The 27,083-nt window shown below is 31.0% G+C and overlaps 1 protein-coding gene across 1 annotated transcript; it reads right to left on the bottom strand.

The window, feature by feature from the left end:
• Positions 1–1,361: 1,361 nt before the first annotated feature.
• Positions 1,362–26,488, bottom strand: LOC134693100 (uncharacterized). The gene is made up of 12 exons (XM_063553808.1): positions 26,404–26,488; positions 23,992–24,064; positions 18,131–18,204; positions 15,162–15,243; positions 14,860–15,015; positions 11,826–11,978; positions 11,262–11,343; positions 8,201–8,304; positions 7,266–7,320; positions 4,500–4,606; positions 3,588–3,890; positions 1,362–2,247 (listed from the first exon to the last, which is right to left on the bottom strand). The coding sequence occupies exons 3-12, from the start codon at positions 18,188–18,190 to the stop codon at positions 2,195–2,197; spliced, it is 1,155 nt and encodes a 384-aa protein (XP_063409878.1). The 5' UTR covers positions 18,191–18,204; positions 23,992–24,064; positions 26,404–26,488; the 3' UTR covers positions 1,362–2,194.
• Between the last annotated feature and the right edge of the window lie 595 nt (positions 26,489–27,083).

Below are 27,083 nucleotides of genomic sequence, written 5' to 3'. Positions count from 1 at the left end.
GCATCCGGCTGATGGATTGTCTCGCTGTGTTGAACACCCGTTTTTGATCTTCGATCTGTTCTTTGGTCGGGGTAATGTCTCTTTGACACATTCCCTATTTCCATCTTTCAATTTTATTGTACGTAGAAATAGCTGATCAACGTATTTTATAGGTGTGACACGACAGGTATTACATATTAAACAGAATTTGTCAACTATTCCGAAGAACCTGAGAACAACCCCTACTTTAGTCTTGTTCGTGTTTTTTTTAAAGTCTTTCGGCTTTTGATTTTGACTTTTGTATACTGTTTTTATTTATCCTCTGTTTTTTTTTCAATGTCAAACTACTGACAGTTTATTTTCCACTAATGAGCTTGACTATTCATTAGGCTATGCCTCTCTTTAAAACAATAATCATAAACTTAACAAGCGACAAATCTTCTGAACATGTGATTTCAATGCTACAATGCAGTAATTATATAAAATCGTATCACATCTATGCACACATAAAATTTTATTTAATCTAAAAGTTAAACAATACACCAAAACAATGTTATAATGAACGATGAAATAATATTTAAGGTGGTACCTAACACTACAGGGAGATAACTCTGTAAAATCAGCTTCACGTTTTGATTACGTTGTGTTGTAAAGGGAATAATAAGCTTCTCAATGATCAAAATTGTTGTTTGTCAAACTACTATATAACATGTATAACCAGTGTAATAATTTCAGACAAAACAGTTGGTTCAAAATTTTCAAAATTTTTATATTTTTGTTAAAGGGTCAAAGTAAATACTTTGTCAAAATTTTATGAAAATTAAACGAGCCAAATTTAATTAATTAGTGAAAGTGTTGGGTACCACCTTAAGTTGAATTGTTTAAACAAACTGTTGCTATGTGTTCTATGTACAGCATGTTATTCATGATAAAATGGAGAATGGAAACGAGGAAATTATTTATTTCCCAGTTGTAATACTTTTGGTAATTTAACACATATATAATACGTTCATCATGAAAGCTCAGGTTTCAAGCAGTTATTTATATAAATTAGTTGCGTCAGTCAAACATTCGTCTTTCATTCGCTGATCAGTGCCTTGTATGGCTGGTAATCTATACAAAACTCAATTGTCAACACATAACAAAGTATCAAGTTTCCCATCATCTCAGTCGTCTAACCAGAACATCTATAGCTTTTCAATTTAAAGGTGTAAGTGTCTATTGCGTTTGGTATATCTGGTGTCATACAACGAACTTGATCTTAAACATAATCATAAAATACCTGTTAAAATGTGTATTTAGGTATTTAAAATAAATCAAAGATATTTACGTAGAAGAGTTATTATTTGTAAAATTGAAGGATTTTGTAATTTTAAATAAAGACAAGATAGCACAGCGATTCATATTATCATACACATCGTTATTAAGGTATCAATTTGATGTAACAACAATGGTCGCATAAAGAATTTCATTTAAACTTCATAATTACAAAATATTTGCTGAAAGTGTTACTGCATCTATAAAAAAAATAAGATATTGACACTATACCTGTTCTGTTAAAACTTATTGCTCTTTTTTGAACACCATGAGAAAAAGTTCTTTATTATTTAATCATTAATTCTATATCAATCAGATCTAACAACCCTTCTTTGAGAAGACTATATCTACTAACAACAGTAGCATAGTTAATCAGATAAATATAGATCATGATATATCCACAAATATACAAAATTAGCAGAATACTTGAGACATAATCGAACAATATAGATGGTTGGTTGAATCAATATACAAAAGAAATATAATGGTATCATATGTGTTTCGTAATTGTCAATAGAATGAGTATTGAACATATATACATTTCTATATTAAAGGTTTTTGTCACTTACTGCTTTTGGAAAGCTATTTGTTGTTAAAAAACATTAAACTGAAACTGAATTGGAAGAACATTTAAAACACGAATAGCTAAACGATTTCATAATATTTTTACTGCTTTATGATCGTTATGATCTGTATATTCTTAAAGTGCAAGTTTCGTCAAACAACACAACCAGTACAATATACAATCAAATTATATACAACATCGTGGCCTCGGCATCATAGAGCCACCCATCTTTGCATATGATTAAATACCAAAGGTTCAGCAAATATAACACAAATGGCTTTTTATGGTCAATAAAAAAAAATATTAAAGAGAATTGTCAGACTTTTACCTAAACTATGCATTCATTGTCATATATCTGCCTGAGGCCAAATTTTTATCAGTCGTACCTGAAAATAAATGAAGAATTATGTAGTAACAATGCATTTATAATTATTTTCGTCTCACGATACTATGTCATATGTAACTATAGCAATATCACATTCAGAATACAAGTCTACATCAGGATCTGCTATCCTGAGATAAGCCATCAACCCTGATTTTTCATATGGTTGTTATTGTTCAGTCTTTAGTATTTAAGTATTTTTTTTCGTTTTGTTTTGCGGCTAACTTGCTGACTTCTCATTGGCATCTGAGATTTCGTTTTCCGTTTCTGCAATTCGTCTTCTGTGTCGTTATTGATAGACAAGGTACACACAGACACGAAAATTAACACAAAGAACCACTCGAGTTAAAACTTTTAACAAATCGTATCATTTATAACTTGACTTCAACATATCTACTCTACTTCGTTTGGAAAATGGATAACCACTTTCAATCTGCAAAATCAAACATTTTAACCCCGGTAGTCGTGTTGTTTAAAAGAGGGACAAAAGCATTTTCAAATATAAAATTAACAATTAATGACCGTTGTAAAAAAATAATAAATCATATCATAAATTGGTAGAGTGGGGTGCCCATTTTCGCCACATCTTTCCATGTTTTCTACAGTTTATGGTCAGGTCTAAATGTTTTTGAAGTATACTGATATTTCTATATGAAGATAACTTCAAATGCAAAATATTCTTAAGCTTGAAAACGTGTTTGTTTGAAAAAAAATCATCTGAAAAGTTAGATTAAAGGGTGCTTGAAATTTCCGGATATTTCGTCAATGGGGGACACATATTCGCCGTTTTGACACATCTATTTGAAACCAAATAACCTTAGCTTTTAACAATTTTTATCAAATCAATTGCATTATAGATGAATAGCAGACTTTTCAAAGGTGTAAAGAATTCAAAATTAGGGCATTCAGTCAAACATTTACTTAGAAATACTTCTTTGAAATCATATTTTTTATTCAGGAAATTGTCCGAAAATCGTTATCCGTTTTTCGGTCATTTTCGGTAGGAGCCGTAATTTTGTTTCAGTTTAAAAAAATATCATCTTTGTTATAAAAATATAATTTACCAGTACATTTCTTCCATTTCCTTTGAAGTTTTTACACCTCAAAATCCTAAAACGGCGAAATTGTGTCCCCGGCGAAAATGAGCACCCCACTCTAAAATCTTTTCTACTGAACAGATTTAATGTAACAAATAATTATTTTTTTGTATATTTTCCAAATATTTTAGATTAACACTATATAATATAGATGTTAAACAAATACAGTTGATTCACTTTCAAATACGGACAGTATTGTTTAATATTATTTCTTCAGAACTATAACAAATCTTTGAAGTATACTTACATTTACCAGTCACGCTCTCTACCTGTGGTGACTTTGATGATCTAGATACCGAATTATTGTTATGACATTGTTCACTTGTATTTGTATTAGAATTGTCTTTTTGATATTCGCACTGGTTGGAGGATGCCTGATCCCGATATATTTCTGAATTTCTATTATCAGTTGGAGTGGCTGTTGGTTTACCTCCCTCTGTTGTTCTATTATCTACAGTTTCTTGAATATCTCCCTTTTCAACTTGATTTCCATTTTCTACTTGATTTAGAGGAATTTGCTCCCGTAGTCGGACTGCAGGATCATGATGCCCTGAAGAAAGAATTATTACGCTTACAAACTAATCATAAAACGAACTATAGGTTTCCGGTGATTCTCCCGCCTTTTATTTAATTCCAGACAATCATTCTTCATTCTAAATACTAAATGTAATAAAAACGCTATACAATATCTCTATGTTTGTTAAGAGGATGGTCGTGTTCTGTTATAACCGACTCTCTTTTGTACAAAACAGTTATTAGGAACATACTTTTCTTCAATTAAAAATGAGGATATACAAACGCACAGTGACATATAGTTTTCAACTTCTATGACACTTTTTTTCACTTTTGTTTTTAATAACAATAAAAGACTTTTCCAGTTTTTAATTTTGCTAGCTGTTCGGTGTTTTTGTTATATTACTTTTTTATATCCATTTTGAATGGTCAGAATGCTTTACACGAAACCCCTTTCTTGGAATGACCTCTAGTAGTAAGTAATTGACGTACATTCAGAAAACGATGTCTTTATAAATGCATCCGTTCAGGAAAAAACATGCTCGATTGATGTCAAAATATCTTCTTATCTTTACCAAAGTTGAAAGAATAAAAGTACTGATTTATTTTTACAAAAAGACAAACAAACAAATATGAAAAGACTGACCATGATTTAAACACATTTTAAAACTGCACATGCACTGTTCACGTGTTCTCCACATATACGCAGCAACTATGATTAAAACCACAACAGCTACACCGAGAATAACCACGCTGTAATGAAAAAATCCACATTTGTAATACATACTTTGACCATTTTACCAACATGACTTTTATTGCATATCTTGAATTGGTATCTTAAAAATTGCAGAAAGTTATAAAAATATTCACACTAGTCATTTCTCAATCTACATTGCCGCTGCTGCATTTATATTTTTTATTGCATGTAAGATAAGAATATCTTATTGACCGTAAAAACGTCTTTGACATTCTCAATGTTTTGCTATATTGTAAAACAATCCAGAAATGTGTATGGAAAGCAGCAAAGTATGCAAAACATGTTACACATGAAAAAAACAGTTTTTAGCAGAAAATAAGACAACGATTCAGCAGATCATTTGACATAATTAAAACAAAAAAAGCCGCAAATTTGACATATACTAACTGTTACAATTTACGATTTAGCAAAAAAGAGGTGCCAACGTACCAAAGGGACAGTCAAACTCATAGAACGCCAAAAAACTGACAGTACCATTGATAAAAATGAAAAAAAGACAAACAGACACATAATAGTACAAATGCATAAACATAGACTTAAGACTAAGGAACACGAACCCGGCCAAAAACTGGGGTTGATCTCAGGTGCTCAGGAAGGGTAAACAGATCCTTCAATTATTTGTAGTTTGAAACACAAAGAAGTAAGCGTTATTGATTATGCGCATTCTCACAACGAGTCATTTCATGCTGGAGTTCACATAACTAATACGATGCGGAAAAGAAAATTCATGACATTAAAAAATTCAGGCATAAAGATATATCAACCTTTATTACGGCTACAAAGTTAAAGAAAAATGAATGAGCTACGATTACAGTGGAGATCACTTTTAACCTCTCATTAGAACTGTCAGAATAATCTGTCATAGAACTTTTCTGACTAAGCCTGTTAGGATTGTAAAACATTTCTAAATGACGTCAATGCAGTTAGGGCATCAAACTGATCACCATAAAGTGTTATTATTATCGTTGATAAAGAGTGTTTTTTTTAATATATATTATAATCTTTTGACACATTTATCTTAGAGACTGAGAGTTCTTAAAACTGTTCTATGTATAAAACTGACTAAATCAATTCTAGTTGTAGAACTGACCATATCAATTCTAACTGTAGAACTGTTTTATTAGGTAGAGCTGTCTAAAACTGTTCTAGGGAAAAATTGTCAGGACCAGTTCAAATCAGTTCTAAGTAGAACTGACCAAATCAGTTAAAGTTAGAATTATTCTAACTCGAACTGTTTAAAATGTGGTAGAATGACAGTTCTAATACTGTCATATAACAGTCCTTCTGACGCATTTTGGCAGAGTTGATTATATGTCAGAAGTGATCTCCAATGTAACTGAACGAGACCGTTATGATATTGATGAAAGGCGTTGTCGTAAACCATATGATGATATAAATGAAAAATATAAAAAAAAAAAATGAAAAAAAAGAAGTTTTCCTCTTACTTTGTACTTGTCGTTGATGAAGTATTATGAAAACTATACATTTTAGTTCGGATGAGAACTACTTATGTTAGCACGTGACGAGACGAACTCACTGTTTAATATGACATAACATGCAAGTGAATAAAAGCCACCTACGCATCAATACCAAGATAAACATCTATCTAACTTTAACCAGAAATAACGATACACAGTGACATGCACTTTCTTACCTGCTATTATTCTAGTAAAAAAAGAGATGCCTGTTCAGCCTCAAAGTTAAACAAATAATTTAAACACAGTGATTTTAACTGTATTGAACCACTATTAACTCACCTTGAGTACAAACACAAATCACTTTTGATAAGTGCAGCTGGTGTATTCCATTTTTACATTATACGCTCTGGTAAATGATCAAAATTTTGTCTTCATATCTTTACATTTCTATTGTTTCCATCTTTTTTCACATACAAAAATGCCTGTGTCAAGTCAAGAACATGCATTTGGTCCTCAGTGCTCTTCAACTTTGTACTTGTTTTGGCTTTCAACCTTTTTTCACCTGAGCGTCACTGGTTAGTCATGTGTGAACGAAACGCATGTCTGGCATATCAATTTGTAAACCTGGTACCCTTTGTTAGATATTATTCGCGTGTTTCTCTGTCATTTATTTGTATTGTAGTCCTGTCACTTAATGTTTTCATTTTAATGGTATATTTAACATTGTTATTAAAGCGGGAGGTTTGGCATGCCACAAAACCAGGTTCAACCAACCATTTTGTCATAAAATGCCTTGTACCAAGTCATGAAAACGGCCATTGTTACATTATAGTTCGTTCCTGTCTGTGTTACATTTCGGTGTTGCGTCTCTGTTGTGACGTGGTTCTCTTATATTAGATACTTTTCCCTCATTTTTAATCTGTTACCTGGATTTGTTTTTTCTCTATCGATTTATGAATTTTGAACAGCGATATTCTACTTGCCTTTTTTGTAATATGAACTTTCCGATTTGAATATCCGATATTTTTGTTATTTTACTTTTTACTACATCAAGTAACAGTCCCGTGTACACATTATAATTAAGTCAATAATACCATAACTTTTCAATAAATCCATTTCATGGCATTACTACACTTTGAAAACGATAACTCTGTTGTAATCCTTTTAAACATGTGTAAGTAATTATAAGGGTTGTACAGCTTCAGCTGATGTCTTTTCAACTGTAAAGTTTACTTACATTATTATCATTGCTGTATCGTCCAATTCGTCATTATGTTGGGGATAAACTGAAACTAATAGATTATCTATTGATGTTAGAAAAAAAGGATGGAAAGATGAAATGGTTTTTTTGTGTCAAAAGTTGCAAATATGAACTTTCCACTGTACGCATACGAGAAACTAACAAAATATATTACAAGTAAGGCTCAGACAAGGTGCTACAAGGAAATAACAATTATAAATAGAAATATGAATGATCATTTATATATAAACTTCCTATACTAAGAAAGTAATACATTGTTGTGTAGGTATACTTATTTATGTTTCATACTACACTACACCATTACACCAGCCATAGTGTTTTCCGCGGATACTATATAATATGTTCCACTGTTTAGAGTTTGCAAAAGAAGTACACAAAATCACACATGCACTGAAGATATATACAACACACATATACAAGCTTGGGAATACATGAACTTAACACGTATCTGTTTATGTTACCTTTTCCTGAAGAACATCATACAACAATGTCTTATAATATGGATTATTGTTCGTTATAAATACTGTCAACATTTGATGTGCAATAAATATCGTTTTACAAAATATCGACTTAGCAGATCCCGTACTAACATGTAGTCGACATTCAAATAAGATGGATTCGAGTTTAGAAAGTACATGTCCCTTCCCTTGATTAGCGTATATTTAACATTTGATTTCGAGGCCTGAGGAAAAGTGAGGAAATTTAGTACCATTTACTATTCAAAAAATTTCTAAGTTTCCTAAGAAATGCTAATAACATCTATATTCATTTTGTTTTAAGCAAGAAATTAAACTATCTTGGAATAACAAAAAAACTGAGGTAAATAGGACGCATTGACTTGATGACTTTTAAATGCATGTTTCACTCGTAACACGGTCCAAGTTAACTACATATCAGATTTGAAAACATACCTAAAGATGATTGTGATGGGGTGGACAAAGACAAACTAAGTTTAATCAACTGTGTTGTTGTTCTTTTTGTTGAACTCTGTACTTCCTGTACACCTTTGGAATCTCTGTAGAATAACAAAACAACGTTAACAAGTAATGAACAAGACACCTATAAAAAATGTGGTCTAAGCAGAATATAAGATATCTAAGACGCATTACAGAGTATTTTACCTAATGTTACTTTAAATAAACTCATTATAGATACCAGGATTGAAATGTTGTATTTGTCTACAAAAGACTCATTAGTGACGCCCGAAAAAAAAATAATGGTGATAAAAAGGCCAAATGAAGTACGAATTTTAAAAAAATGAGGACCTTAAATTTCTTAAAAGTTTGGCCAAATACATCCGAGTTAATCTATTCTTGAGGTTAAATAATCAATAGTATTTAAAACAATTTAAGTTTTGTAAACAGTTAATTAATGATTATGAAAATATCAATTATAATTGATGTCAACAAAGAAGTGCTGACTAATGGGCTGGTGATACCATTTGGAAATTAATTCTCCATCAGCAGTGACATCAACCCAGTGGTTGTAAATACACTCATCATATATACCAGGAATACATTTGTGTATTTGCACCATACGCGTGTTTCGTCTTTAAAAGACTCATCAATTACATTTGAATAAAAAGGGGTAACAAAGGCAAAAAAAAAACAAAAAAAAAACGAAGTTGAAGGGCATATTGAGTATATTAAAAGTTATGCCAAATACATCTTATCTTGATCTATTCCTGAGGTAGAGAAGCCGATGTATTTAACAAACGGGAATAAACAATAACTCTATATAATATTGTGTCTTGATTATCCAAGTTTGATTTTATAACAGCGTTAGATAATTATGTTGTATTTTGTAATTGAAAGGTAATGGATTAAAAAAGTATTTTCATATTTACACTTTTATTATTGTTTTAACACTGGTATACCATATAATATTTATCACGTTTGATTATTGTACCATGATATGAATACAAATAAGAAAATAATAAAAAGATAAGGGCTCAATATTTATCTAAAAATACGATTGTGTACTTGGCTCACAAAAATAAAATCCCATTTGATATGAATAACGATGAAATTGTATATTGTAGACAGACACACGCTATAAGGTAATGCGTTCACTATAAGGTCACATCTGATATAACATATTGGATCATATTACAAGCAGACCTAAATGCATTAAAATTGCTACGGTGGATTCATTATTATTCGTTGGATACCAATTTCGTGGGTTTCGTGGGAACACACGAACAACGAAATTAAATATTCAACGAATACCAAATTTTCAATAGGTTTGTATGCAGATTTCTCCATAACCACGAAATTAAATATTCACGAACATATAAGTTTTTGTCAATCCACGAAAATTAGTATCCACTAAAATAAATGAATCCACAGTAATTTAAAAGTCAATACGAACTCAAGAAATGGTAAATACGAAGTTTATTGGAAGGTGTATGAGAACGGTGTTTTGGAAGGTATACAAAACTAACGTCCATGTGCTTATCATCTTGTAACGAACGTCCCATTAGTCAAGTTTGCCGATAATTTTCTTTGTATATTGACCCTCGGAATAGTCTGTACAACGAATTTTCATTATATTATGTCATTTATATATTCAAAAACGTTTCGTTAAACATAAGAACGTTAACAAATACCTAAATGTATATTAACGTTAATTTACGAGTAATATATTACGATTAAACGGAAACGTGACCAGTCTCATAAAAAAATTTGCACAGAAAGGCAAAAAAAAGAAAACTTACACTATCATGTTCATGCATATGTTACAATATTGGAATCACAGATTAACAAATTTAAGAATGCTTAATGAAATAGAAAAAAATATTTAATCGAGCTAGTAACAAATATAACTTGAAAACTGAAAATGTAACGTGACATATCATGGACCATTTTGTGTAACTTTTACGGAAAATATCGAACATAAAATAGATTTGTTTCTATCATAAACACGTACAACATTGTCAGTTTTTGATTTCGTTGTATTGTGTTTTTTTATGAATTTTATTAGAATGACAAGACCACAACATCATACAACCAACATCCTGTGCACGAACCATGAGTAACGCTAATATACTGACAAATAAGATATATGTACAATGTACCGAAAACACAAAACTTAAACCACCAACGGAAGCAACAGACAAGACCTCAGCACAAAGTGACCGAATAAACCCACATGCATAAGAAAGTAAATCGATCATAAGACGTACAACAATATTAAAACGAACATAAAAACAAACATTATAATTAAATACATGCATATTAGATATATGAAAAATCAAGATACTTCACATAACAATACGACTCATATTCGGTAAAACAGTCATATTTTGGAATAGGACACGTTCGGTACAAAGCAGGCAAGACGACGTAGATGGCAAAGCACAATATTTGACGTGGTGAAAACGTCGTTTGTTAGATCATCCGGGTTCTCATAGATTTTAGTTTGTAGTCGTCAATCTCTGTCTCTATATGGGAAAATATCAAAGTAAATGAAGTAGCTCGTCTAGTAATAGTCTCCTTATGTCAAATACAATGAGATATATAAGATGCAAGTACGGACTGAAATATGGGTTATTCAGTGATAGGTAATCATCAATATATATTTGAAAATAAATTAAATTTTTTCTTAGAAGTATGTTTTGTTTTGTGTTTTAGAAGGTTCTGAATTAGTTCTGTACTTAAACAAATCTGCCAGAAGAAATGATCAATAAGTACAAATTTGTTCTTGAAATAAAACTTCTTCTGCCTCAACAAATATATTGTCGACCAAAAAATACAGCATTTTGGTATTATCATATTTAATGTTATGTTTTATAGAATCAATGCATTTCTTTACAGAATTATGATAACCCACCAGTAGAAAGTCAAATCTACAATAAACATTTGATTTTACACAATAAATCTTTGCAGTTCTGTTAAAAAACTACATCGATTTTAATATGTTTTGATCAATTGAGTTAAAGGCAATTAAAACAGAACATCTACTACTACAAACCTGTAAGAAATATACTTGAATCTTCTGCAGGGTCCACAACCTTTTTCGGCTTTTTCTGTTCCCTCTGTACAATTTACACATCCTAAATTTTTTTTATTAACATTTATTAAAGCAATCGTACATTAGCTTGCTAAAAATAGTTCAAACTAACATTTCGACTTACATGTAAGAAAATTTCTTTACCAAGTCAGGAATAAAACAGTTGTAGTTTGTTTGCTTGATGTGTTTGAGCTTTTGGTTTGCCATTTAGTGAGGGATTTTTAGTTTTGAATTTTTCAATAGAGTTCAGTTTTTTTGTGATTTTACTTGTTATTGATAAAATTTACAGGATATGTGATATTATTGGTAATGCGAATGCTTCAACAATAACATTAAGACAAACAAATAAGAACTGAATGTAATTAAACTGCAAACAAACACAAAGATAATACAAACAATCAACAAAACCCATGATATATATTGCTATATGTTATATAATTTCATTTAAACGGTTTAATTTTACTAACAACAAGTTTGTTTTTATTATAGAATATTTTTTATCATTTTGTAAAGTGATAGTATTACCTCCAGTTTTATTCAGATATTCTCCGATTCCACACTCTGTTATTTTGTCGTCACAGAGACAGGGATCACCATAGTAACACTTAGTTGTATCACATTCACATCCGACTAGCGAATCGCAAAATACAGACTTTTTGCTTCTGCTATACTTTATTTCTGTAAGTAAAATGTAAGACAAACAATTTGTTAAAAAACCGATACAAGGTTCTGAAATTTAAGTCCACTGGGATTACGAATAGGAAATGTTGATTGTAACTTAAAAGCATGGATAAATCGACATATAACGAAATTTCGCCATCGGCTGACATTTTTCGCGAGTTCGGTAAATTGTGTTATATCAAGATATATAGGACATTTTTTTTCTGAAACGAGTGCCTATGATAGCAGTTTCTCTTTTCTGATTATTTATTAGGAATGCGATAATTTAATAAGACATTCAGATTGAAGATATATAAAAAACAAATCGTTTATCAAAAAGTAAATCACAAAAATACTGAACTCAGAGGAACATCTAATCGGCAAATCCATAATCACGCGGCAGAATAGGCAAGAACTGTCATATTTCTGACTTGGTACAGGCATTTTCAAATGTAGAAAAATAGGGGATTAAACCTAACAAATTTCTCTAAGATATGCAACATTGTACACGAAAATGGCAAACTAGATAATAAGTGAACATGTTAAATAATTTGATATTTACTATCAAGCTAATGATCCTGTATCTTTTTTTTTACATCCGATTTTTTAAAAGTATACTTATAATGCATTTTATTCAGTATACTTCATTCCCGCAAAAACCGTCCTTTTTTGCGCCGTCTTTTGAGGGTGTCAGTGCCCTTCAGTATTGTGACGTTACCATGGACCTTTGATATTCTGCACAATCAACAAGATTTGTGTGTAGAAGCCAAAAATGTCCCTTTGGCAGCAAGAGGGTTAAAACCACAGGTTTATTTATTATGTTACATGCTCAATTTGGCTCACGGACGTCTTTAAACTGAGATTCAGCGTACGTATTTCTGTTGGTTTGTTTATGCTATATTGACTAAAAGCATAGGCAGATGATTGAAATTTTACAATACATGTTAAATCCCGCCGCCGCCGATTTAATAATGAACTTATGTACCATGACAAATCAAGAAAACACTAGTTTATTTCTCATTGTACAAAGGTTCAATATTAAATATAAATGGTTTACAAACTAGTAATTCACAAAATAAACCTTTGAACATTTTGTCTTATCTATTGCATTTTCTTTTCTTTTCAGTCCATTATGTAACTCAACTGACATCATCAATATTTTTAATATGTAACAGAGAATGTTTTATTATCTATTTGTGTGTATTGTATATTTTGTATTTGGATATGCTGTTTGACGAGTAGGAGACGGTTTAAGGGCGTACGATTCAGTTACAGGAGAGGTTATGACGTCGCTAACGAGAAATATTATTTTTGCAACGTCAAACTGTGACATATCGGGAAAAGATGCATTTTACGACTGATTTTTATCATTCAAACTGATTTGATTTGAAAACGAGTGCATGGACCCCTATTTGTTTAAACGACATTCTGTGTCCTTATGCAGGGAGATAAAGTTGTCCAAATTTTATAAAACTGTAAATAGTGCATTTTTTCAAATTTTGATAAATATACAGCAAAAAATGACGCTTTTTTCTTAATTCATTACCATTTAACAAATAAGAGTTATTTCTGAATAGAAAAATGCATGAAATTTTTAAGATACTTATAAAAAACAGAAATTAATAAATATTTAACAAAAAACAATTTGTGTTTATCTTTTCAGACAAAAAAATTATGTCTTTCTTTCGAAAGGAAAAATACGGCCACAAATCTGAATTTTGAGCAAATATACAAAATTTCGACCTCATTTAACTAAAAAATAAAAAGTAAAATCACAAAAATACTGAACTCAGAGGAAAATCAATTAGGAAAGTCCATAATACATTGCAAAATCAAATAACAAAACGCATCAAAAACGAATGGACAAGAACTGTGATATTCCTGACTGAATATTCCTGACCTGAAAGTAGCACATCAAGGGATATTTTTTTCTTACAAATTTGATTTAATCAGGCTAATTAGCCTATACGGAAATTTTCATCGAACTGTAAATACTGGATCAAAATTGTATCGTATGATCTTTATATAAACACCTGTTGCTTGTTTCAGAATTCTAATTGTGAATGGGTTTATAATATGACCTTGTATAATTCATGTTAAAGTATTATTTACAGCAACACCGAGAAATTTGTTAAGAGCATACATACTTTGTTTCTCTTGTAAGAATTTTATTTTGGACAATATGCCTCAGATAATGTCGGACAACGATTAAAAGTACTCGTAAATTAACTAGTAAACAATAAGAGCTTTTCGAAAGTACTATCGATCATGTACTTTTAAGAGTGTATCTCACTACATATCCATTGTAAAGAAACAATATCAAACACAGATATGCAAATAAAAAAACAATCTAGCATTTCCTTGCGTTAATGAAACTGGAAGATTATAACAAAAGGTTTTTGCACACAACTAAGAATAGTATTTCATGCTTATTCTATTGTTTTTGCCAGTCGCAGATATCTCAGAGTTCAAATTACTGTCTCATTTGTGTTAGTTACGTTGCTTTTTATCTCCCGGTTAAAGAGGGGCAAAAAAATACCAAAGGCACATTTAAATTCATAAGTACAAAAACACTGATAACGCATTGCCCACCAAAAAAAAACCCAAAAACAAAACGCCCAGCAGTCAGACAAAAGAGTATAAAACACAACACAGAAAACTAAAGACTGAGCATCACGAAATCCACAAAAACTTGATATGCTCCATGATATATGAGATTCTAAAATAAATAAGCGTTGACGCTTTGATTCATCGAAACTCAAGTTTGAACTAGATGTATTACCGATAAAATACTATAATCTATAGTGTAATTAAGAGACAAAAAATATCAAATGGACATTCTCGAATACAGTACATTTTGTTTATAAACGTAGGATGCATAACAATATATTCTACTTGCCGTCTGAATCACATTTCTTGAATGGTGCAAAGCATTTTGTATCGCTCGGATTTCCCTTTGGTGATGAAGATATCAAATCAGGTTGCTTTAAACCATTTGGACATAATGTGCATATATCTTGTTTGTATTCTATAGTACAGGGATGTATTTCATGGCCTGGAAAACAGTTATTATAGAGATACATCATACTCGAAGAAATTGTATTGCAATTCGTTTTGCTACCGTCATGTTTTGAGTGTAATTGCAAGATCAAATAAATGAAGAAATCAATTACAAAATAAAAACGAATGTGTTAAGCTCACCTGGTTCACAATTCAAATATGGCAGACATAATCTTCTATTACCATCAATTGTATAATGGACATAGTTATCAACCGTAGAAATCTAAAACAAAATATAAAATTTAGTGAGTTAAAATGAAAAAGGATAAAAAGAAATTGGTTTATAGCGACAACATGACGTGATTGTTTAAGTAACCAAACATGTAAAATATCACTAGTATTCTATTAAAAACAGGCAAAATTCCAACGAAAAGTAAGCCATAAAACAACATAATCTATACACTATATATCTATTCAAGTTTGCGATGGCTTAACTTCAATTTATGTCCCTATCATTTGTCAGACGTGTAATAGCACAGCAACAAATGACCTTTAAGGAGCAGTTGAAAAGATCTGGACTAATTAGATTGACATTCAACACACAAAAAAACAAACGACAACAAGGAAGAAGGTGACACAAATAAATAAAATTTCGATATCAAAAAACATATACTTTCAGCTTTACGGTTTAAACCTTTCCATTTATTTGTAGCAACATTACAACAGAGGTTGTATATGGAGCATATATCTCCAGGTTGAAACAATATTACGTGGCATGTATTTACTATGAAGATTTGCTGGATAGAGAGTAGCTACACAATAGATGGTTTACAGTATGGACTTGTATGGTGTTACAGACCAAGATGGCATCAGATATGTTTTAAAAGATGAACGAAAGATACGAGAGGGAAGTCAGACGCATACATTGAAAATAAACTGACAACGCCATGGCTAAAAATATAACGACAAACAGACAAATAATAGTACAGAAGACACAACCTAGACAACTAAAGACACATCTTCTTTTTTTTATAAGCAACACGAACCCCACAAGAAATTATCGTGACAATGATTTATTCCGTCTTACACAAACTTCATGGAATTGTATTCTATCTTGATTTTCTATATATAGAATAGCTTACGTATAGTAATAGAAAAGTGGTGTTGAGCAGCAAGGAATATCTGTTATACAGATGACGTAGAGTATGTTCTAATAGTCGTAATTACAATATTAATTTATCTCGAAAACCTTTCTTCAAACTTGACCTATCCAATTTGATATATTGCCTGTTCTGTACTCACATGAGTAATACGACGGTTGCCACATCTGGCGTAAGATCTGAATACCCTTACGACTGATTTATGATCACCCTGACATTTGTTTGTTTTGGGTTTCGTTTGCTGGGGTCTTAATGTGTTTACGGTTTTTTGTTGTGGACTGTTTGTTTCTCTTTGTTTTTATTTTTGTAATGACGTTGTCAGTTTATTTTCGACTTATGATATAATTTTCAAAATTCATATTGTATAGTCAGCTATAAAACTATCAAAAGAGGGACGAAAGATACCAAAGGGACAGTCAAACTCGTAAATCTAAAACAAACTGACAACGCCATGGCTAAAAATGAAAAAGACAAACAGAAAAACAAAAGTACACATGACACAACATAGAAAACTAAAGAATAAACAACACGAACCCCACCAAAAACTAGGGGTGATCTCAGGTGCTCCGGAAGGGTAAGCAGATCCTGCTCCACATGCGGCACCCGTCGTGTTGCTTATGTGATTACAAATCCGGTAAATAGTCTTATTCGGTAGGTCAAATTCATGAAAGGGAAGGGGATTGTACTACGACGTAAGGAACATATCCGATATTATTTGTGAAACGGTTATTCCATAACGGTCAACCAACTCGTGATGGCGTCCGTAAAATTTACGAATGAATGATTTCAACTTCACCATTTGGAACTCTTGATTTAATAGCTTCCTTGTAAGCAGTAACCCTCTATCAAGAAAATCATGATAGGAAATGCAAGCACGGGAATATCGTATCAATTGGGAGATATATACCCCGTATGCAAATGCAAAATGGCAAATGCAAATGATTCAGACGAAAAACTATCGGCTTTATTTGTGAACAAATGAATGAAAAAAAAACTCAGATGGTTTACAGAAACAAACGACAAACACCGTATTACATGTTCGGGACTTGGAACCGGCACATACTAAATTTTGCAGTTTAAATCTAGTAATTTTACGTTTTGCTACGTGTATCAAATAAATTGATAATGGAAGGATTTGTTTTTCTAAGTTTGTAATAAAAAGATATGGAAAATTCCGGGCAGTAATTATCTGTACGCGTATGTCTATAAAAAACATAAAAAGGGATTTTTTTTAAATATGTATATGTCAATCCACTGTACAGTAATATCTAATTATACTATCTAAAGGTAGATGGAGCACGCGACAAGTATACTAAATTATAAACATGCTGTCTTTAGTGAGTTTTCAAGTGTTTGACGATCATATGTCATCTTATGCTTCCTGATAACAAATAAACAGTTCGGGACGTACTGGTAGCCCTCCTCATGAATATTAAGTGTTTACGAATATAGATTGTTTTATGATAAATGACAACTGTGTAGTACATTTACGAACCGGCATTATGACAGCTTTTGAGAAGATGTGACGATAATATTTTTGTTACCCAGAAATGCCTAACTTTTCCACTAAATAATATAACTTGCGATCAAAGAGAAAATTTCAGCTTAACGGTTTTGACCTTACCATTTATTGGTTGCAACATAACCACTGAGGTTGTATAAAGAGCACATATCTCCTAGTTGAAACGATATTACAGGGCTTGTATTTACTATCTTGATAGAGAGTAGCACAACACCGAATTACATGGTCCGGACTATGTACCGGCACATACTTAATTTGGCGATGTTTGTCTAGTCGGATACAAAAAATAAAAAAAATTAACATAAAACTAGATACAATAGACGTGTGAAGGAACAATGAAATGGATTAACACAAAATTTACACTAACACTTCAGTGAATTTAAAAAAATCAAAGTCATATCTAAATATTTACGTTTCACGGATTATCATTTATCGTATTTCTAAAAGATGATATCCTTACTTGTTAAAAGATAATATGTAAGACGTACCTTGACTATTATGCAAAGAACAATCGTTGCACGCAATGTCTCTTTAACCTGAATTGTCATCTTTACACCATTTTCTGTTATCATAGAATATCAGATTATAGTAAATAAATGAATAGAATTCATTAATTTGAAACATCGTACTTTAAACCAGATCCTAAAACTTGATTAACCTTTCTATACACAAAAAAGTAATAATAGCAATATTACGTTAACATATGCACGTCTCTATTAAATTTTAAAAATTGCTGCTTTTCTTTATTGCGTATGAAAAAATTAATTAAGAAATCTTTTTATGATTGACAATGCAAAACATATCGTTCAAAGATCTAACAGATGTATGCAATGAATGTGATCATCGTATGACTTTCAACACTGATTAAAAACCTACCCCTGCTGAATGCTTTTAAACCTAATATATAACAAAAGAACTGAAACAAGAAAACCAACTCAGTGGTAAACATGTTTGGTCGCGCTCAATGATGTAAATAACGAGAAAAGTATACTATAGCATAATCTAGTACGTTTTTATTTGGCTTTAATCAGCACAATAAAAAAAGAATAACCAACAAAAAGATAAACAACTCGATCTACGAATATATTGCATTACCTATTTATGCGTATTTTCGTTTTGTTGTGGCATGTTTATGTTGTATTATTAACATAATTCGTAGTAGTATAATTCATGATTGCGATGAGGAATACCTACATACATGTCAGGTATCTGCATAAAGTCCCGCTGAAGTCACTTAAAACAAAATACATTAGCTCTACCCTACTAAGTTCGGTTAGATCCTTTAATTTTTGTTTTCAAATGATGGTTTATTTATCATATAGAAAAAGCTCTTCATCTGCAAGCTACAGTATTTTCCATATCACATCTTTATCCAAAATGAACTTATAAGAGCTACTTATATTTAGTTTGAATCAGTATTTGTTCCAGAACATCGCAATTAAACACAATAATTTATACAGTATCGATACCTAATACCCTAGCACTAAATACAGTTGAAAAACTATTCAACAAAGTTTTAGTTAACATACACTGTGTATTGACATACTTGTTATCATTATGTGTAAATGGAAAGAAATACATTATGTTTGTATCTGATAAACTGTAATTTGACCCAAAATGACTTCGGTCACGTGAATATGCAATGTTGTCCGACCATTATACCAGTCTTTTATCAAAACAAGATTAAAACATGACTTTTAAAATTTTATATTGTTTCCTTTTACAAAAGTTACAAGTTTGTTGATCGTAGTATAACAATTCACTTAAAGTATAAGTCGTCAATAATATTAACCCAGTGGCATTTGATTTATAATATTTGTATTGTCGATGTTGTGTTATGACAAACAATATGTTTAATATAATTGTATCTCGATATATTGTAGCCCTTATCTCAAGTTCGATAGGATAAATGTGTCCTCATTAAATCAATTATGCTTTTTAATATATGATTGATATGTCCAATAACATTTTAAAGAAAAAATTGTACTTACAGTAGTGTACAACACGCGGGTACCCGGACATATGATTATTTATATTTTTGACTTCAAGGAAGTTACCGTTGTTTTATCTCAACCAAGGTTGTGTTAAGGTATACTACTAGGTGAAATTATCATTTCATTTGCATATGTATTGCAAAAACACACAATTATTATTCTGTTTCTGTTGTGATTGCGTTTAAAAAGACTGTTTAACTCTTCACTTGCCCATACAAACTCATATCATTTCATGGACATTAAAATGCAAGCAGCAGGTAGAGTGTGTGCATTTGTTAATCAGGGCTTATTATTATTTAACAAAAAGTTATAAGCTCAAACACATCAATGAAATGGATAACCACTGTCATATTCCTGACTCACACATGCGATATATATGTGGAAAATTCGATATTTTAGGTCTACATAAAACCTTTACTTATGTCTCTATTCGAATACTATTAAGATACTGTTCTATACACAAAACCATTTAAACCAACGGGTAAACTTCTGTGACATGAGTTAAATAGCTAGAGATCATTAATATTGTACTGTCCTTAACAATGATGGACAGCAAACATGTTAAGTATGATATAGAAGATTCAGAATTAAACAATGAAATAGTACAGAACAAAATGAAAACCTTTTATGCGGACAAATATCAAAAACTAAGACATACCAAAAACATATTATAACCTCTCAAATGCAACGCGAGAATCGTAACAGGCACACATATAAGGTGGCTTGGTTTTATATTTTAGCAAAACAAAACCGCCATTATTCAATGCTGACAAATATCATTGCATGATATGGTTTCTTTTCGGTAGATATACTGTTTATAATTGATTGTTGGTTACATTTCGCCGCATAAGCACAACTTGGCTGTATCGCGGAGATACTGTTCATGAAAATACTACTCACATACCTAGATAGTCGTGCAAACACCTCGGAGAACTTTGGGGAAGTTTTTTTTTTTAGCATTTTCCGTAAATGTTTGGTATTAGGTTATCCAACAGCAGATGGAACTAGAGACTCCTCGTACCTAATTATAAACATGCTGTCTTTGAAGGGTCTTTCAAGTGCTAACGCGATAATAAACAGTTCCTTTATGTCAGTTTATCATACACGATAACTGTTTAATAGATAGAGACATACAAGAAGAACTTGAAATAGATTATCAGACCTGGTATGTTTACCTCCTGCTATGTTGCCTATTCAAATGTAGCACTTGTCGTGTTTTAAAAATAATAAGTGTCTACATTATTAAACCGGGATTATAACCAAGTTTGAAAGCTTTTAACGCTGTGACACTATTTCGCCACACCGTTTGCACTTCATTACGACTTCTATTTTTTTTTAACTTTCATGTTTTCTTCCCACTTTTTAACTGAATTGATGAAAATTAAAGCAGTTTATACAAGCCCTCGTATTTATGCATATACAAGAAATAAACACCCGTCCACGTATTTCTTGTGGATCATTCGGTTCAGATCATATTGGTTGATGTAAGATTCAAATTTGTTTTGAAGACAAAACGGTAAAAAAGAAATAAAACTTAACTTCTTTATATTTTGGGCTCATCGTAAAAGTTCCTTTTCAATGATATCCTTCCAATTTACATGTGCATTCAAATTGTTTGGCAACAATCTCGATGGCAAATCATATGAGCAAATGTTTGAACCATAATTAAAAGGTTATTATTCCTATATAAGAACAAATGTGTATCTCCTATATAAACATGAAACGTATATTAAGCAATCATTGCTTAGATACTGTAAGTTGTATGCCAGGGAATAACCGACGTTTTAACCTTGAAACAACAAAACATTGTGTCAAATATGTTGTTTCTAATTTAATATTTATAATTGATGTATAAATATAAAGAAAGGGATTAAAAAGGAATATTCTAGCGATATCACCTTATTTACACATTCATAATCATATCATCAAACTTGAGTAGCTGAGTAGCAACCATCAAAAGTATAATTTAAGTCCTCATTAAATATCCCATCAGATAAATCAGGCCACACATTTATTTTCATTTATCATTACGGGTTTCGTTTATTTATGTCCTATCTTATTCTTTCATTGTGATTAACAAAGTTACTCGATTTTTGTGTGCGCCATAAATAACAGCAAGTTATTTTTCTTTAGATTTAACAATACATCTCTTTGACTATAGAATTTGATAAGGTGAATAACATTATTCTCTTAATGTGCATTTTAAAGTATGAGTTTACATTACATTTGAGCTATACGGTTTTATCTTTATCAATTCTTCCTTTTCAAATTTATCTAAAATCATTTATACTCAAATACTAGATTGTACCGATTGAATTGATTTATATGTAGACTTAGCTTCACAAGAAATCTAAAGAAGTTTTATCAAACAAACAAACATGACTGACTGTGAAAAGATGTCATTTATAGATAAACATTTGTTTCAAAGGAAGAACAATAAATATTTCCTATGTTTTTCATCAAGTACTACGCAAAATAAAAATGTGTTATTCTTGTTGATATTATTCTGGTTAAATATTATAATAGGTATCACTTGAGCGTTAGATATAACATTTTAGAATCCATAACAATCCATAACATATTTTTCCAATAAACATAATATGTATAATATATATGTTCCGGACCATATGAGTATTTGGACCATACGCGTATGGTCATGACCATAGGAGTATACGCGTATGGTCGGACCATATGAGTATTATACTCGTTTGGTTATTAACGGGCCGGACCATATGAGTATTATACTCGTTTGGTTATTAACAGGCCGGACCATATGAGTATTTTGACCATATAGGTTTTTGTTCTAATATACAATAGAAATAATACGTAATTATTTTACATTTCAAAAGCTACATAAACATTGAATATTGATGCCACGGTCAGTTGATCTTAGTTTTCATCGCTATTTGTATTCGTGTATGCTTTTGTATACTTAGAATGACATTCACACAGTACCATACATGTAGCTTTTCTGAGATTGCTTGTTTTGGCTGCGTGCAGTGATATCGACTCGGGCAACTCCCATGTGTCTACGGTGTTTTTAAGAAACTCTAGATCTAAATTGAATAAAGGCAGTAGCTATTTCATGGCTCTTAAATGCTATTTTACCGGTCTAATAATTAAGATTAAAATAGAAGTATAGAAATAAGGACTAGAAAAAAATAAAGAAGCATACACTTTAAATATTTTACTTATCAAAAATGTCTTAAAAATATCATGATCTTTAAAAAAAATATTATGATCCTTGACGGTGATGTCACCTACTTTAATCAATTAAATTCATTTCACAATAAGTCATTTGATTTTGACATCTTCTTATCATTGCACTTACAAACAGTAAGTAATATTAACAGTGTGAAACTTTTTTTTTGTAAGTTTTTTTAATGTATAATAAAATGATATTTTAGTGACGTGACAAACAGAAGAGTCACACCTAATGAAGTCCAATTAAGAGTTTAAAAGTATACGTGTTTATTACCTAGACTTTACGCGTACGGTCCGACCATACGCGTATGGTCGGACCAAATAAGTATATATCCATATGGTCATGACCCTACGCGTATGGTCCAGATACTCATATGGTCCGGAACATATATATGCCAGATGAAAAAACAGGGTTTTGTGAACCTTAAAAAATGAATTTATATTCGAAAATAAGATGATTCTTACAGATTAAGTCCACAAGCAAGCATGAGTACATATATATCTAAAAAAAAAGGATATGACAATATAATGCTATTGTTCTAAGATGTGGTCATACAACTATGATTGTGTTGTTAGTTTTATATGTATTATATATAAAAAAAGATGTGGTATGATTGCCAATGAGACAACTGTCCAAAAAGTCCAAAATGACACAAACATTAACAATTATAGGTCACTGTACGACCTTCAACAATGAGCAAAGCCCATACCGCATATAGTCAGCTATAAGAGACCCCGATAAGACAATAATAAGAAGATATGCCAATTTCGATTTTCCGAAAGACATGTGTTATACTTACTTATTTTCCTCTATATCAAAATTGATGAATTATTAGACAAAGGTCTAAGTTAACTTTCTTATGATGGAAACTTTAATTAAAAACAGTAAGTGGACGGATGGCATAAAAAGTAAACAATATCGACGCAACATTAACGTTAAATATATTAAATACATAACAAACAAATGTAGGAATAAGGAAATAGGTTTAAGTATAAACCCATCGTAAAACTAGCGTAATGCACTATAAATTTCTTTAAATGATTCAACGCCTACTAAGGTTCACCCACATAAAAGACACGTTTATTGAATTACCAGTAATCCGATGTCAATGACTTCCTTAATCATACTTGATCAAATAGATAATACGTACCATTGGTATTATGAAAAGACAATGATTGCACGCAATGTCTCAATAACTGTACCGGTCATCTTTATATCATTTTCTATAATTTAAAAATATCAAGTTTTATCAGATAAATTTAATCAATACAATTTATTAAATTCAAATGATATGCTACACCAGATTTTAACCATCGATAACCTGTTTTTGATTCAAAAACTTATAATAATTTTATTTAGTTAACAGATGCTCGTCTCCTTCAAATCGATTGTTTGATTGTGTTAAAGGTTAATCATCATTAACTATTGGCTTATTATTTGCATGTTTTTTTATAAATTATAATATCAGAAAAATGGGTCACAGTTCTATGTTGAAAGCTAAAAGTACTCCACAATTACATAATGGTGCATAAGTAGTTCGTAAAAATATAATTTTGAAATGAAATATGAGAAGATAGGTTTTGTAATATACTTTTTAAAAACCGATCTTATTATCATCAAGAGTTTTAACAACCAAAAAAAATTAAAATTTTAATTTATATCCAGACGTATATAAAAATTACTATTTGTTAATTGTTAAAACAGTCATAATATGCAGTTAATCACTTATTTTACTTTATTTACTCGAACAGTTTGACGTATTAATTGTCAATATGTCTAAACATGTGACGTTTTGGAAAAAAAAACAGATTATGCACTGCTATTTCAAAACCCAAGATTGGGGATACATGTAATCTACTTTAACAAGGAAATGTATTATGATTTGCAATACGATAATGCTTGTCCATAGTTCCACGGACGCGAATTTAAATACCTTCAGGTCATTGTACGACTTTAAACAATGACCATTGCTTTTAGTGCATAAAAAAAGAATTAGACATCATGACAAAACAAGAGCTAAATCATAATATTCAACGCAAAGCTTTATATTTAAATATGAACTAAATATAAGTATTACATTTGACAAATAACATGAATAACTTCAGATACTGATAAACATACTCATGACCATACTCCAGGCAAACATTATGTGGCAGATTGAACATTTTTGTTGTTCGTGCACAATCCGCCGCTTACTTGGGACACAAATTGAAAGAACGTACTGAAAAAATAAATTTTGGCTTAACATCGCGGGATCAACGCGATAAAATACCCAACAAAATGACGAATGAATTAGATTATTCATAAGTTAATGGTATTCGAATTTATCATATACAGATGTTTCCTATTTTTTGTGTCATGTGGTTCTGCTTCATCTATGCAGATCTTAATATTATTATTCCTAATTGTGTTGATTGCAAATATGGGAATACCTACACGCGAAAAAAAACCCGTCATTTTAATTGCGTACTTTTTCCTCGAAGTCACAGTATAGACATGAAGCTCTTGATCTGCATGCCACTAGATAATTAATTTTCTTAGTTTAAACAGGATCAGCTAAACAACATATTTTAATTTTAATCCGTATTCGTTGAAATTATTACACGTGTTGTTTTCAATTTTATACATTACTTGATCGATACCTCTGCTGGTGGACTATCAGTCCCCAAAAATATCATCAGCTCAGTAGTCAGTACATAGGTGCTGACAGGAATTGACAAACTATTATAAAATTGTCCGTTTATACATTTTGAAATTATTAAGAAACTTAGTTATCAACTCCCTCAGGTAAAAATTGACGAGGGGAATTTGGCTATCAATTTTAGGTATTTTTGTAAGATAGCTCTTTAATGATCTCGGTACTTCTACATCCTGGGATTTCAAATGTTTAGTTTTGAGCGTTCCTGATGAAGTTAAATCGCTTCGGACGCGTGACATTATTTAACGCGTTGTTTTCAATATTTTACAACATTGCTATTATACATTAAAAAAAAATAGCCATATAATACTTAGCAATTATCTGTATAACATTTTGAACTGTGAAAACTAATTTAATGTGATTGATAAAGGTATTTTAATTCATAATATTATATCCATATCCACGATCTAACTCACGTAAATAGATATTGTATTGGTATCATTAAGTGTCAATAAATCCAAGTATACAAAGGATTATTAAATCTGATATGACCCACAATGACTTCTGTCAGGTTGTTTGCAATATCGTCCGGTCATAACGAAATGTAATATTTTACAAAAATGAAACATGATTACTTGAATATAATAACATACATAGTTATCAAAAGTACCAGGATTATAGTTTTATACGCCAGACGCGCGCCAGACGCGCGCGCCAGACATAACGTTTTTAAAATGCAACGAATCTGTTGATCGAACAAATCAATAATAGTAGAATTCTGCACTGAATTTAACTAGGTAAAACATGGTAGGAAATAACTGCATTGTCCATGCATTTGTAGTAAACAGAAATACTTATTATTATCAAATGTATAAATTAATGTTTAATAAAATTATATGTGAAATAATCAAAAGTTCTACTTACAGTTTAGAGTGAACGGCATGTACCCGGAAATAGTATTTGGGAATTCCCAGTAAATATTTTGATTTTGAAGGAAGTTACCTTTATGTGTTTTTATCTAAGGTCGTATCAAGGTATATAAACAGGTGAACATAACATATATGTTTGTATAACTTGCAAAATATCGCAATTATTATCTTATCTATTGTGATATTTGTAAAGAGTACACATATCCGTTTTACAGAATTAGAGAAATCAAGTCATTTAATTGGCAACGTCTTCAAATAGAAATATATACTTTCCATAACTATGTGAAAGACACTTCTTATCAATATTGTGAGTAGTTTTTATCAATAAAAGATAAATTTGTCGGGTATGCATAAGCTTTAAATGAAAATGGTGCTTTCTGTCGTATTCATGTTCACTGGATCTTTTCAAACTCTCTTATTTTATTCATAACATACTTCAACATCTATCCAAATACAAAAACAAATATTAACATTGTGTGTGCATTTCACAATACATGCCATATATTTAACCAACAAGCTTCAGATGATTTCGGATGCCGACCGTGCAAGGGCTGTATAGCCTTTCAAGGTCGTTAAAAACTTCCATTTGTGATTTCGGAGGTGCAAGTGACCTGATATTAACATCAATTTAAAAATAAATACACAAGTAGACAAGAACGTGCAGTCGTATAATAA

The sequence above is a fragment of the Mytilus trossulus genome, chromosome 12, assembly GCF_036588685.1.
Source record: "Mytilus trossulus isolate FHL-02 chromosome 12, PNRI_Mtr1.1.1.hap1, whole genome shotgun sequence".
NCBI classification, from domain to species: domain Eukaryota; kingdom Metazoa; phylum Mollusca; class Bivalvia; order Mytilida; family Mytilidae; genus Mytilus; species Mytilus trossulus.
The sequence above is the reverse complement of the archived record's forward strand: the minus strand, read 5'-3'. Positions and strand labels throughout refer to the sequence as shown.

Bases quoted from the DNA above. Each gene is read 5' to 3' on its own strand.
- LOC134693100 (XM_063553808.1), bottom strand. From the start codon at position 18,190: ATGACAATTCAGGTTAAAGAGACATTGCGTGCAACGATTGTTCTTTGC. The intron at 15,244-18,130 runs GTACGTCTTACA...ATTTTGTTTTAG, and splicing joins TTCTTTGCATAATAGTCAAG to ATTTCTACGGTTGATAACTA. The intron at 2,248-3,587 runs GTAAGTATACTT...ATTTATTTTCAG, and splicing joins AGAGAGCGTGACTGGTAAAT to GTACGACTGATAAAAATTTG.